This window comes from Macrotis lagotis, chromosome 1, assembly GCF_037893015.1.
Source record: "Macrotis lagotis isolate mMagLag1 chromosome 1, bilby.v1.9.chrom.fasta, whole genome shotgun sequence".
Taxonomy (NCBI): domain Eukaryota; kingdom Metazoa; phylum Chordata; class Mammalia; order Peramelemorphia; family Peramelidae; genus Macrotis; species Macrotis lagotis.
In genome coordinates this window covers 624,320,190-624,335,788 of record NC_133658.1, presented here as the reverse complement: position 1 = coordinate 624,335,788, position 15,599 = coordinate 624,320,190, and the positions used below count along the sequence as shown (strand labels likewise).

Here is a 15,599-nt window from a genome sequence, read left to right as displayed (position 1 = left end):
AATGTTAAGAAAGCTTTCATAACATATATTTGGAAAAATAAAATTTAAAGAGAAAGTAAAGTTATAATAGCTCATTATGATGAGTTCCATGTAAAAATTATATTATTACTCTTCACAGACACAATAAAAAAAGTTTTCCTTCCTCAAAAGTTTGCCAAGTTTTTTTTTCTAGTAAAGACTTACTAAAGTGTCTTAGTGACTTAATTTTATCTTTAGTTAGTTTTGCTTTGGTTGACTTTGGGCAGACTTCATAAAAAAGTAAATTTGATGTCTTTCTAATTTATTGCAAAGAGATGCCAAGCCTAATATGGAAGGGAGTGAAGGGAGTCCTAAAATACTTTATTGAACATGTTCTACAGAAAAACTATCTAGTACCAGGGGACCACTTGCATACCTTCTTTTGATCGCTGTCCTAAAGGTTCTGTGGCACTGTGAGCACAGTATAATTCACGAGTTTGAATCCCGCCTCCACAGAGAGGTCCTGTTGGGTGCCAATGGGGATCTTCCTGTTCCAGAAGAAGAGTGACTTGGCATTCTTTCCATTCAGAGGTCTTCCATGAATACCTATTTGGATTTGATTTATTTTTAAAAGAAGAAGGAAAAAAGTAAGGAAATTTCAGAAAGATTTCATCCCTTTCCCCCAATAAAAGAAAATGTCATGACATGAAAAATCCTTAATGCAATGTTTATTCATGAAGTACTTATATTAGTCAACTTTGTCCATGCAAGAAAATGTCTACCAGTTTTGAATTCCTTAATCTTTCCTGTAATGTAGAGGAAGCAAGGCCTCATCATGAGGAAAAAGGATGATTTGGGAGGGTTGGAGTAGTGCAAAAAGGTAAAAGTGAATGAATTCTTATATATATATATATATATATATATATATATATATATATATATATATATATATAATAGTCATGAAGTTGTAAATTATCTAGAACTGAGTTTGAGGTTTGATGGGACATGCATTCACTTCTTCTATGCCTACTTTGTCCCTAAAAGCATTAGGCTTTTGCTAATTTTACACTTATCTAAGAATCTTTGAGGAAAGTTACTGAGAAATTTCAATCTATAACATTAAAAGTATTGATAGAATTCCTTACATTTAATACATACTCTTCAGATGTCTGAAACACTTTTCTGTAAATGCACATACACATATATAATTATTAATCTGTATGTATATGTCTGTAAATTTACATATACATGCTTAATACAGAATTTATTTTTATGTGAAAAGAGCTCAGAATGTGATAAATTCCTCTGCAAATGCAGATCTACAACTCATCTACAATTCAGAGTGCTGTTTAGAGCCTCCAGAAGTTAATTGCTTTAGCCAAAGTCACACAGCTAGTGTGCTTCAGAAGTAGGACTAAAACCCAAGTTTTTCTGACTACAGCTCCATTTTTGTCCAATTCCCACCTGCCATAAAAATATAGATAACAGAAACAGTTGCATGTATCTACATACATATACATGATTAGTCAATAAGCATTTATTAAGTGCCAATCATGTGTCAACCACTGTGCTAAACTCAGAGGCTACAAGCAAGTAACAAAGACATTATCTGCTGAAGGAGTTTACAATGTTTGTATATACATTCATATTAGATAATTGTCTACTTTTGTTAATATATAGATATTTTGCATTGCTATGCATATATTAATTTGAAGAGATAATTGCTAACTTTTTAGTCATCTAGCATTTGGAAATGTTGTTGTACATGTATTGAAATGTGTTAGTACTATATCACTCTTTTTAATTCATTGGTACATTTTAGACAAGCTGTCATACTGTCATCTAATCTTCAAACCACATGGGAGGTATGTTCCCTTAGTTTGTTACTAGTAAAGAAACATACACCAAAAAAAAAAAAAAACCAAGGAAAAAATATAATAAAATCTGTGCACAATAAGCAAGAAATAAAGGAGCATTCACAATACAGCCTCCATACCGAGGGAATTCTTTCAGACAGAATTTCCTTTTGTGTATTATTACAACATTTCTCAACCCCAGTATTAATATAACCCTGCAGCATTCACATAAAGACCAACAGACTCATTAACTTCAGGAATGATAAACAAATAACTAAGAAGCCTTCTCAAATCTGTTGTCATATTGTGGATGTGAAGTACAAAAATTCCTCTCAGTTTTTAGTTGTTTAAAACCACAGGACATAACACAGTCAAAATGAGCATGGGGCTGTAAGCCCTCAGGCCTTGTAGAATCAGGGTGAAACTAATGGAAATTGGGAAGCAGATCTAGGAAAATCAAGAAATGAATCTAATACAGTAGAATAACAATGCAGGTTAAATCTTCTTACAGCAAATACCATCTCAATGAAGAGACACATAAAATAAAGATGTCCAAATCCCAGCCAATGGCCCATTTATTTTGAGACACATTTATGACTGAAAGCTCCCAGTATAACAAAAGAATAGGGAGAGTTCCTTGAAGTTTGCTATAATGAGATTAAGCTAATATATGCTTCCTGCTTCCTCCTGGCACTTCCATCGGGGCTTTGAAATTAATCTTTGGATACTTATTGTATATAACAGCTCTGGCTCATCCTTTATATACATTTCATCAAATAAACAACTGTGATCTACACCAATACAAATTATGACCTTTAATATATGTTAAGAGTCACTGTGGGCTAATGTACAGAAATAAGGCAGGCTCTGGGCTCAGTGTGAAGTAGGCTCAAGTCCTTCTTTTGACTCCTCTCAGAAGTGTGGGAACTCTTAGAAGAGTTGACAAGTTACTGATCTTCATGGGTAAAGGAAATTCCCTCACCTAGAATACCCTATGTTGAAGCTTGCTAAGTCTAACTAGAGTGTTTATTCTGTTGATATAATTTTCAAACTTCTATGATTATTTTTCAGTCAAGGGGGTATCAGAATAAGAATTTCCTAAAAGAATCTGATCTTTTGGTGAGAGGTCTAACTTCTTTATTTTTACACATGAGGAGAGAAATTCCCAGAAGTAGACACTTACTCTAAGTCATGAAGTCCTAATGGCAGAACCAAGATTCAGACTTAAGCTTTCAATTCCATATTCAATGTTTCTTCCATTATAGTATAACAGTGTGCATGTGTATGTGCTTGTCTATGTGTGTGTGTGTGTGTGTTTGTGTGTGTGTGTGTGTGTGTGTGTGTGTGTGTTTCTAGACACTGCAAAGAGACATTTTTCTGTTCTTTTATCAGTGTTGTAAAATGGAAACTGTTCTCTAGTTGGTAGATCATAATCCTCAAATTTTCTATTAGATGAATAGCTGGTTGGGAGACAGCCTCTATAAAGTTATCTCCCTCAGTTTCAGTATTGAAGATATTTATACCTCAGCTAGAATGAGAATGGAAATTGTACTTGTGGAGCAGTAAGTGACAGGACAGCTGTGGAGGTTTAAATGAACAAAACTGAAATGTTTTGTGAATCAGGGGAAAAGAACCAATAGTTAATGAACTTGAACATCATTGAAATGACTTGGGTAGTAGTAGTAGGAGGAGGAGTTTGTTTAGTTTTATTTTGTTTTTAGTTTGTATAACAAGAAAGCTATCCTGAGGATAAAAAATAATCACATATATCTATTTATGAAGCCTGAGTTCTGATGCCTGACTAGTTTACAACTAATTCTTAAATTCATTTTCTTTTTTTTTCAATCATGATAATCATTTAAACAAAGTCTTATTACTTTTCTATGAAAAAAAGAGGTCTGGGCTTCAACTCCTCTAACGTCATACATGATCTCAGGGCTACTTTAGTCCTAATATTAGTAATGACCCCATTCCCTTGGAAGAACAGTTTTATTTTGTGAAATGAAGCATGAACCTGATGAGACTAGTTCTCTAAAAATAAAGTTGGCAAAGTCCCCAAATTGTGAGGATCTATTGCCATTAAGAAATTTTCCAGGGAATAAATGCATTGGGCAAGAAGGATAAGTAATAAAGCATAACTTTGTATAAAAAAACAAGAATAAAAAAACTATTTCCAGTAACTTGACTTTAAGATGTTGACCTGGTAGGTGACCAGACTCTTACGAATCAATTTGTGATAGCTAGGCTCTCAAAGAGACAGACTTTGAAACTAAATGATAGACTACTAAATTGCATCAAGAAATGTTATGGTCAAGAAAAATGGAATAAATTTATCAATTGTTCAAAGGTTTCTCTTCTATGCTGTAAATATATTTGGAAAATCAAAATCAGGATCAGAGGGTTTTAGGAGAATAAAGTCATATGTCAGAGCAAAGGAAGTTGGATGATTCTAAGTAATAGAGTTTTGTTATTCTACCGTAATGAGGATGGCTTTACTATACTGAGAGGACAGGATAACAGGAAGGAAACAGAACCCGCTTTTGAGTTTACCCTCTTCATACCTCCCTTCCCTCAAGTTGGAATTTCAGTTGGAATAATAATATTTTCATGAAACAGATTCTGGGCCTATTTTAAGGATCACATGAGTTATTGAATATAAAGTAGTTTACAATTTAGAAAATGCCACTTTAATGTGAATAATTATTTTCACTAGATAATGTTGTCAGAAAAAAGGAATATGCCAGAGGCCCTGAAAAGTTAAGCAATTTGGTCATACTAGCATTCTTGTCCAGATCTAGTGTGTACCAGGGTATTCCCATATGTGTCCCAGACACAATAGAGCAACCATGTGGTTGATCACAGCAACCTCTACATCAAACTCATTATTTGCATTAAAAGTCAACTAATTCATGATAAGGCCTATTCAGTCACATTGATTTCACTAAAAATATCAGTCCTGATAATGTAGTTAAAATAAATATGTTTTTTACTATTTGATATCTTTGAAACATTCAAAATATATTTTTCTCATCACCTTATTCTTTTTCATTGTATTTTTGCGTTGTTTTATATGTATGACTATCACTACAGGAGTGGCATATTTAATTTGTAAATAAGTGAAAAAATATGTTGAGGATGCATATTCAACATCTATTTTTATGGCTAGGAGTGAATGATCCCACACTTTAGCAGTTCTATTTCAGTCTCCTTGGTGAGCTTTGGGAAGCACTTCACTCTTCTCAGAAACACAATATTCTGTCTTTTGTCTCTAAATTCCGGAATATGTCTTGTTTGAGATTCATAATAAAAATGTAGTTCATTAATATAAGACTTTTCAACTTGAAAAGTATTTTGCTTATCTTTGATCTTTACAAAATCATGTGAGATGAGTGGTCCAGCATAATTCTCATTTTAAAGATGAAGACATTAAGTTCCTTGTTCCAGTTATTAAATAGCTAATAAGAAGCAGAGACAGATCTCAAAGAAGCCTCATGACTCTAGATCCTAGACCCCTTTCACTATCTAATACTGGTCCACTGTATCCTCCTACTGGCAATTTACTGATTTTAAAAGAAAGAGAATGAGAGAGAGAGGCAGAGAGAGAGAGAGAGAGAGAGAGAGAGAGAGAGAAGGTAGGCAGATGTACTCAAAATTTGTACTCTGTATAGAAATATTAAATAGGTTTATATAAATATACTACATTATTTATATACATTATTTATATATTTATATGAATATACTACATTTATATAAATATACTACATTGCTCAATATATATATGTGAATATATGTGAATATTTCCTATAAAAATTCAAATTGCAATTTCCCCTTGCCCATTCAATTTGTTGAACTCTCATGTTCTCACATAAATCCACTGTAGAGGCCCACCTAACATGCTGGGAACTTCCTTTGAATTCTCCTAACAATGTTAGGATCCTTCACATTATTTCTCTTGCATCAACATTTATTTGTAATGTACTATATCCTATTTGCATACAATATGTTTTTCCATTGATCTTTGGGTGATTTCCAGTCTTAATTTTCTCAGACAATAATATTCCACAGCAACAAAGGCTTCTAAATGGCACAGAAGATTGGGTACTGGACCTGGAGTCAGGAAAACCTGAATCCAAATTCAAACTCAGATACATAGTAGCTGTGTGACCATGGGAAAGTCATTTAAATTCTGGTTGTCTCAGTTTCCTCAACTGTTAAAATGAGATGATAACACTGACTTCTCAAGATTATTATAAAGATTAAATATGGCATTTTAAAATATTTAGTTCAGTGACTATCACATAGTAGATGATATTATAAATGTTATCTTCCCTGCCCTTGTCACATTTGCCCAATACATTACTGAAAGAATATTGATGGCTAAACATTTTAGGGTGAAGATAGAGATCATTTTAGGGTGAATCTGGGAATCATAAAAAAAGCACTTTGGATTCACATAAAAGTGAATCTATCTATTCTCTTATTCCTGATGAAAAATTTCAGATCTATGTTCATTTGAAAGATATAGATGCTAATATATATAAGTTCTATAGATTGTAAAGCTAACTGTACATGATAGTCATTCTTTCATAAGTTAAAATATTTCATCTATGACAGGTTAGATTTTTCTTTTTGAATAGGTAAGCCAAACACTTTATGACTTCTTTTGGATCTCATTTAGGAGATTCTGCAATATTCTGAGGGTTCAGTAAAATCAGCATAATGCCATCCAGAGGAGTGCTATCATATACAGAAAATTCCCTTTTGACCCTAAATTGGCACCAGATCCATTCAGTAGATATCTCAAAAAAAATCTATTTCTGCTTTTTTATTTTGTCTGACAATAATCAGAGGACTATCGAATAATGTATTTTCTTACAATTATTAAGGAATATCTTACAACTTTCATATATGTACAAGAGACATCTAATTGGAAGAGAGCTTTGTAGAAGACTTTGCTCTTGAGTCAAATGTTTTCTACATTTTTTCCATCAATTGAATGATGATCAATGTATGTTTTATAGTAAAATATCACTTAAAACTTACTTGCTCCCTTTTAATACTTTCATTGAGGGTAACTTGGATGCATTCAGTATAATGATTCTCATTTTAAAAATTGAATAAATTGGACAATACTTAGATTAACCTTTACCAATTTATATTTGTTGCATTTTTTTTGCTGTTATCCAGTCATTTCAGTTTTGTCCAACTATTTGCAATCCCATTTAAGATTTTCTTTGCAAAGATAATGGAAAGGTTTGTCATTTCCTTCTCAAGATCATTTTATAGATGAGGAAACTGAGGCAAGTAGAGATAAATAACTTGCCCAAAGTCACACAGCAGGTAAGTGTCTGAGGTTGGATTAGAACTCAAGTCTTCCTGACTCCAAGTCAAACATTTTATCCACTGTATCACCTAGCTACCAAATTTATGTTCCTTTGGTTATCTTTCATTAATAACAAGGTAGAAATTTTCCCCAGAAAGCACTGGTTTCTTCCAATTCTTCAGTTACAATGAAAATCATTACCTCAACATTCTTAAAACTCCATTACCTTCAGCACAGGCATCTTTTATATACTTGATCTAGTTCAGAAACTTTACCTAAATATTTTTCCCTTCAGTATCATATATGCAAGACTATGTTGTTAGAGTTACAATGTGAATAGTGAAAAATTAATTGGAGAAAAATACAAAATTATTAATCATAAATATAAATGGAATTAACTTTCCCATAAAATGGAAATAGAGTGGATTAAAAAAATTCTACATGTTGCTTACAAGAAATATATTTGAAGAAGAGACATGCATAAAGGCAAAATGTTGAAGCAGAATTTACTATTTTTAGCAGAATTAAAAAGAAGCAGAGGTAGCAAATCTGATCTCAGACAAAGCAAAAAAATCGTTTTAATTAAAAGACATTCCATATGAAATATAGGAAACTATACCTTGTTAAAAGTCATTCTAGACAGTGAAGTAATATCAATATTATACATATATGCATCAAATTAAATAGCATCTAAATTCCTAGAGAAGTTGTAACTTATAGGAAAAATTGACAGCAAAACCTTACTAGGAGACCTCAACTTCCCTTTCTCAGAATTAGATCAATCTAATCACAAAATAAGCAAGAAGGAAGTGAAAAGGTGAACAGAATTTTAGAAAAGTTGGATATGATAAACCTCTGGAGAAAATTGAATAGGAACAGGATATGGCAACTAAACAAAAATTGATCATCTATTAGGGCATAAAAACCTCAAAAAAACTGCACAGAAAGGCCTAAATATCAAAATCGATCAAATAGATCATTATGCAATAAAAATTGGATGCAATAAAGGATTGTAGAAAGTTAGAAAGTCAAACAATAAATCACAGGAAACATACTTTCAGCCAAGAAAGTAACAATAATGTGACAACAAAACAAAATGTATGGGATGCAATCAAAATAGTTCTTATGGGAAATTTTATATCTCCAAATGCTTACATAAGTAAAATAGAGAAAGAGGAGATCAATGAATTGGGCATGCAACTTAAAAAACTACAAAATATAAAAAAAACACACCTAATTAAATACTAAATCAAGGATAGATTAATAAAAGTAGAAGTAAGAAAAGTATTGAATTAATAAATAAACCGGGGCGGCTAGGTGGCATAGTGGATAAAGCACCAGCCTTGGAGTCAGAAGTACCTGGGTTCAAATCCAGTCTCAGATACTTAATAATTACCTAGCTGTGTGGCCTTGGGCAAGCCACTTAACCCCATTTGCCTTGCAAAAAAAAACTAAAAAAAAAGAATTAGTAAATAAACCTAATAAATAAACTTTTAGTTATTTGATTTAAAAAAAGAAAGAAAACCAGTAGCAAAAATGGAAAGAGTGAATTAACCCCCAATGAAGAGGAAATTACAGCAATGTCAGAGTTATTTTGCTTGACTAAATGCCAATAAATCTGATAATTCAAATGAAATTGATGAATATTTACAAAAATTCAAATTTCACAGATTAACAAAAAAGAAAATAAATAATACCATTTCAAAAAAAATTTTCAAAAGGCATCAATGTACTTTCTTAAGAAAAAAATTTCTATCAATTCTACCAAATAGTTAAAGAACAATTCATTTCAATTCTATATAAACCAGTTTGAAAAACAGGTGGAATCCATAGTTTTTTCTTGGGAGGTGGATGGCATTTTCTTTATGTATTCTGAATGGAGGACTTCATGTATATTTCAAATTGGCTTATATAGATTGAAATGAATTGTTCTTTAACTATTTGGTAGACCTCATGGAGATTTTTTTTCCCTTAGGAAGTTCAGGATTGTCCTTGATCACTGAACTGCTGAGAGAACTTGTTCCCATCAGAGTAGGTAATCTCAGAATGTTGATGTTAATGTGTATAATGTTCTCCTGGGTCTGCTCACTTCACTCATTATCAGTTCATGCAAATCTTTCCATACTTTTCTGAAGTCAGACCACTCATGATTTCTTACAGAAAAATAGTACTCCATAACATTCATGTACCATAAATTGTTCAGCCATTTCACAATTGATTTGCATCTCAAGGAGTATTTTACAAAATTTCATACTCATCTATCCCTTTATATCCTGTAAGTATGCTACTTTCAAATGACCTAAAAGAAACACAGTTCTCAAAAGTTGCAAGTATTTTCTTCCTCTGTAAGGTTATGGACAATTTAGTCTTATTGACAACAATTTTTCCTCCTTTTCATTTTTCTTTTTACTCATATCTTGAGTCATATATGAAGATCAGATTTTCTGTTCAGGGGGCCTTTATGTCAGAGGTATTTGAAAGTCATCTATTTCATTGAAAATCCATCTCTTCCTCTGAAAGAATATGTTGAATTTTTCAGGACAATTGATTCTTTAGCTGTAATCCAAGCTACTTTGCACACTGGAATGTCATATTCCAGGTCCTCTGATACTTTAATGTTAAAGTTGCCTAATCTTAACTGGCTCCCTGGTAGAGTCTCTTTCTGGGAGAAATTGATGAATTCTTTCAAGTACTATTTTATATCCATGTTCTAGGATATGAGGGAAGTTTGCCATGATAATTTCCTGCAAGATTTCATCTAGATTCTTTTTTGATTGTGACTTTCAAGTAGAACAATAATTAATAAATTATCTCTCCTGGATTATTTTCAAAAAGTTGGTCATTTTTCCCAAAAGGATCTTTACATTTTCTTTTACTTTTTCAATCTTTTGTTTCTGTTTGATGAAATCTTGGGGTTTCATAGATTCATTAGTTTCAATTTGAACACTTCTAATTGTTAGCACTTTATTTTCTAATTTTTAGTGCTTTATTTTCATCAGCAAGGTTTTGTGGTTCCTTTTCCAATTGGTTAATTTTACTTTTTGATGCTATATTCCTTTTCCAGTTGGTCAGTTTTAATTCTTGATGAGTTCACTCCTTTTCCACTTGGTCATTTTTACTTTTAAATAAGTTGATTTCTTTTCCATTAGTCAATTTTATTTTTGAAGGCATTGCTTTCTGCAGTTAATTTTTCATAATTCTCCTGCATGCTCTCTTTTCATTTCTCCATTTTTCTTCTTTTCTTCTTCTTTGGTTTTTGAGTTCTACAGAGAGGTTTTTTTGCATTTGAGATTAATTTATAAAGCCTTTTGAGGCTTCACATATAGACATTTTGTCACTTTTTCCTCCTCTGAGATGGCATTTTTATTGTCCTTATCAGAATAGTAGTTTTTTTATTAGTGTTTTCTTGGGAATTTTGCTCATTTTGATAGTTGAGCTCTACTTCTAAGGTACAGGAAGTATAGTCCCAAGCTTTTTTTTTTTTTTGCTGGAGGCCAGGGTCTGGTCTCTGGCTTACCATTCGCCTAGGATGTCGTCTATGTTTCAGTTGCTAATGGTGGTTTCCCACATTATAGCAGCCCAAATCAGTTCCCCCTAGTTGTATCAGCATTCTTAAGGCTTGATGTTTGTCTTCTGACCTGAGATTGTTATCCTCACTGCTGGCCTACTCCATCTCTGGCTTTCTGAGCCTGAACTTGAGCTGAGCTGTGGCTAAGAGTTTAAAGTTTCTCCTCTACTCTGGGCTATATTCCCCTTTTTATTTTTATATAATACAGAACTTTACTGAACTTTCTCCATGATATCTTGAGTTGAGAACATTTTTTTCGTGAGTTCTAAAGCTTTAGGATCTGTTTAGAGGCTTTAATTAAAGTTTTTTTAGGGAAAAATATGGTGGGGTTTCCAGACTTTAACAATGATAGCATACTTAGAGAATGAACTAAAAGCTACTTGAAAAAATTACCAACTTTAGGATATAAAAATAAAAGCACAAAAATCATCAGCATTTCTACATATTACAAAGACCAACAGTAAAAAATAGAAAGAGAAATTTCATTCAAAATAACTCCATTGAATTTTTTAATTCCATTCAAAATAATAATAAATAAAAATTATTTGAGAGTCTACCTGTCAATACAAATCCAGGAACTATATAAATACAATTATAAAACACTTTTCACACAAATAAAGTTTGATCTAAACAATTGGAAAAATGTCAACTACTCATGAGTAGACACAATTAATATGATAAAAATGACCAATTCTACCTAAATTAAACTTCTTATTCTGTACTATACCAATCAAACTACCAACGATTATTTTAATAGAGCTACAAAAAATAATAAAATTGATCTTGAAAAACAAAAAAATCAAGGATATCAAGGGAATTAGTGAAAAATACAAAGGAAAGTAGTCTCGTCATACCAGATCTAAAACTATATTATAAAGTGACAATCATCAAAACTATTTGTTACTTGTCAAGAAACCGAATGATGGATCAGAAGAATAGGTTAGATTTAGAAGACACAATAGTAAATAACTTTAATAATCCTCTGTTTGTTAAACCCAAAGATTCCAGCTGTTGGGACAAAAACTCACTACTTGACAAAAGCTGCTGGGAAAACTAGAAAACAACATGGTAAAAACTAGTCATAGAGCAATATATCAGTTTTATCAAGAAAATGTCAAAATGAACACATGATTTAGACGTAAGGAGTGATACCTTAAACTAATTAGAAAAGTATTATTTACCTATTAGTTCTAAGAAAAGAAGAAAAATGTATGATCAAACAAAAGATAAAGAACACTATAATTAAGTTGAAAAGGTTTTGGACAAACAAAACCAATGCAATCAAAATTAGAAGAAAAATAGGAAGCTGGGAAACATTTTTACAGTCAGTATTTCTGATAAAAATCTCATTTCTAAAATATGTAGAGAACTGAGCTACATTTTAAAACAATCCAAGTAATTGCCCAACTGATAAATTCATGAAAGGATAAATGAAGAAAACAGGCAGTTTTGGAAGAAGAAATCAAAATTATCTATTGTCATATAAAAATGCTCTAAATCACTATTTGTTAGAGAAATGAAAATTAAGCCAAATCTGAGTTATCCCTTCTCACCTAGCAGTTTGACTAATATGACAGAAAAGGTAAATGATAAGCATTGGAAAGGATGTGGGAAAACTGGGACCCTAATGTACTGATGGTGGAGTTGTGAACTGATCCCAACACTTCTAGAGAGCAATTTTAAATATGATGGTAAATAATTAAATAGTTAATTAATAATTTAAAAGAATAATTCCAGCAAGATGGGATGAGGACTCAAAACTGGGTTGTGTGAATAGTCTTGACATCCAGCCAGGATCATTCTCCTCTCAGCCTATCCTAACCATCAGAATGGAAGCATTTTAGGAAAAGGGGTTATTTTGTTGTTTGTGTGGTTGTTATCAGAGCTGAGCACAGTGCCTTGGATGAACTAGACATTTATAAAATTTGTAGACTAATTGATCAACTATTCATCTGTAGGTCCTCCCCAAGATACTTTCTATCAGAACTTCAAGCTTCCCAAGGCAATATGGAACCATTGATAAAGTGTGTTCAGTCAGGGATTTGAGGATCTGGCTTCAGGTCTAAGTTCAATAACTAATCTGTAACTTTAGGCAAGTCACTTAACCTCTCTAGTTTTTGCATCCCTTGTTCATAAAATGAAGGAGTCACAGTAGATGAAAAGAAAATTAAAATTTAAAAACAAAAGCAGAATTAGAGTGTGGTGACTACTAAGTGTCTTTAAAGGAACATAAATTTTCTTAGAAAAATCTTTTTGGAGCCTTTCCTTAACTGCTTAGTTCATTATCCTTGCAATTTCATCCTTAAATGTCCTTGATTTGACTTGCTTAGTTTATTTACTCCCCAAGGTTTCTTTAAAATGATTTTTTCTCTCATTGTCTCCTGATACTTTACAAAACAATATTGCTCAAAATCTTCTGCTCTCCTATTGGCAGGAAAATCCAGTGTTTTGGTCTTAGGTTCTTTTGGTCTCATTATATTGATTTATTCCATGCAAAATCCTATACAGAATTGTCATACTCAGTACTTTTTTTTCTATTCATTCCAATTTTTGACCACAATAACTTTGAAAAATATATCAAAATCAAGTTGTAAAACATAAATAAATATAAATTCATTCTAATTTTGATTTTGTTCTAATAAATGTGAAGTCTAATTGTATTCAGAAATGATTCCTAATCAGTAGCCCCTCATTACCTCTCTCTCTCTCTCTCCCCTCTCTTCCTTCCCTCCCTCCCTCTCCCTCCCTCTCCCTCCCTCTCTTATGTATGTGTATGTGAGTGTGTGTGTGTGTGTGTGTGTGTGTGTGTGTTCCTTTATGTAGGCATGTAAATTTTATGTGATGGAATTCTTGTTTGTGATTTATAGGTATGGATCTTATATGTGAACTGCAAGTCTTTAACTTTTTTTAATTCCTTAAATCCTAATTTTATGTTCTAACATGTTTCATTTTTGACTTTGGTCACTAAGTAGCAAAAAGAAAAATGTTGATTTAATTTTGAGTGTCTTGATGAATTCTTCATATACCTTTTCTGTGTCTTTATATATATATACTATAATAGATAATTTAGGTCAATTATTTTCATGGCTCTTTTTTCAAAGGTTTAGCATTTCAATAAGAAATGAACTAATGTCTCATGAAATGAATACATGGAAAAATCTAACTCTTATCAACCAAAATATTTGTCTTTCCAAAGATAAATCTTTCAGCTTCATCTTTCTTTTATTCTGGTTTAATTGATAGTGAATAAATCAGCCCTGAAAAAACTCAGTTCCTCCAATAAGACATCATTTATTGGTCCTTGGACATTGATCTCATGTTGAGAATACTAAAAATAAGCTAATATTTACAGATAGGCTAAGACTAAAGTAGTCTTTGGACCCTCTGTCCCTTTCCTATCCTGTTCTGCTATTGTCACTGGAGAAGTATAAGGAGCCTACACAGGAGCTTCTAGTTTCTACAACAAGCCTTTTCTAAACATCTCTTCATGTTAGTGTCTTCCCTCTAAGATCATCTACAATTTGTCTTGTCTACATCTTGTTTGCATATAATTGTTTACATATTGTCCCCCCCCCATTAGATTGTGAACTCACTGAGTAAAAAAATTTGTTATTATGACTGTTTGTCTTTCTTTGTATCCCTAGACTTAGCAGTGCCCTGAAAACACTAAATAAATTCTTATTGATTTGTTGACTGTCAGACAAGATTGGTAGCCATTTTTCATTTTGTTTTCTTTCATAGATTAACAAGGCCAAAGAATGCATGATCAAATTTATTTATTGATGATAAGCATCTCTCTATTTAGCTAGACTGATGCTTACAATGCAAACACCCTATGTTCTTTAGATCATACTGTAAGTCTAGTTTATAAAAATGCATGTAATACATTTAAATGTTAGAATCATATCTAGGCAAAGGATAGGATGTGAGATTTTTAACTTTTTTTCAATTATTTTAGAATAACTACATAAAAATTAGCAGTGGGTTCATTTTGTAAAGTATAATTGTAGAAAAATTATATTATAGAAAAAAGAAGAAAATGCAAGTTTAAAAATGAGAATTCACCTACAAGAGCAAGCAGTAATAAAATATTACAAGTAGCTCATTGACCAAATATTCCCACTTTATATTCAGAGACAGAAAGTGCTGTCTGTTCCAGACAGGACAATACTTCTATGGCTAACACAAAGACATTTATTACTATGGAAATCATTTACTACCTCAGAGAAAATACTAACACTGCAAAAGAAGAGGGAGAAAAAAGATCAGTAAAGGACTTCTATATTCATTTCAGAAACTTGAATCCTTTAGTAGTCTTTTCTTCTCTCTGTTTCTTTTTCAAAAGCACTATTCAATGTTTAGTCACAAATCACTCAGCAGCCATGAAAACTGAACATCCTGAACTCCACCACCCTGAGAAAGCTTCTCGTAGATCTGACAGAATAAGAAATCAAAGGACTCCACTCCACTAAATGTTGCCTGCCTTCCCCTTTAGAAGCTATTACACTGCTAGGCCTTATGTGTCTGGGAAACTTTGCTGTGTGACTGGCTGGACCTTTCCCCCTTAGTGGATAAAACCTATGTCAAAGCCTAGAGGTCATCCTCAGCTGGTCCTCAGACTATCTCACCACATTCAGATTCTTTTCATCATCTTCATTTAACCTCCTCTTCCAGTTAACCACAGCTTCAAAGATCAGGGTTCCACACAGTATGGGTCAGTAGTACTCTGAAATTGGTTATGGAATCTTCCAGAATAGAACAACTAGATGAGGGATGGAAGAGATGAATCAGCCCTTCTAACATCTATCAACTCAGAGGGCAGAACTGTCTCCACTGCTGGGTAGACTACCTAACAGAACATCAAAACATTCACTATTCCAAGTTACTGGAATAA

At 32.4% G+C, this 15,599-nt stretch overlaps 1 protein-coding gene across 1 annotated transcript in view; it reads right to left on the bottom strand.

Moving 5' to 3' along the window:
* The window catches only part of THSD7B (thrombospondin type 1 domain containing 7B), a 1,134,773-nt gene that overhangs the window by 715,848 nt on the left and 403,326 nt on the right, over positions 1–15,599 (bottom strand). The window contains exon 5 of the mRNA XM_074215070.1: positions 395–564. Coding sequence (XP_074071171.1) covers positions 395–564 — 170 coding nt within the window. The remainder of the gene's footprint in view (positions 1–394; positions 565–15,599) is intronic.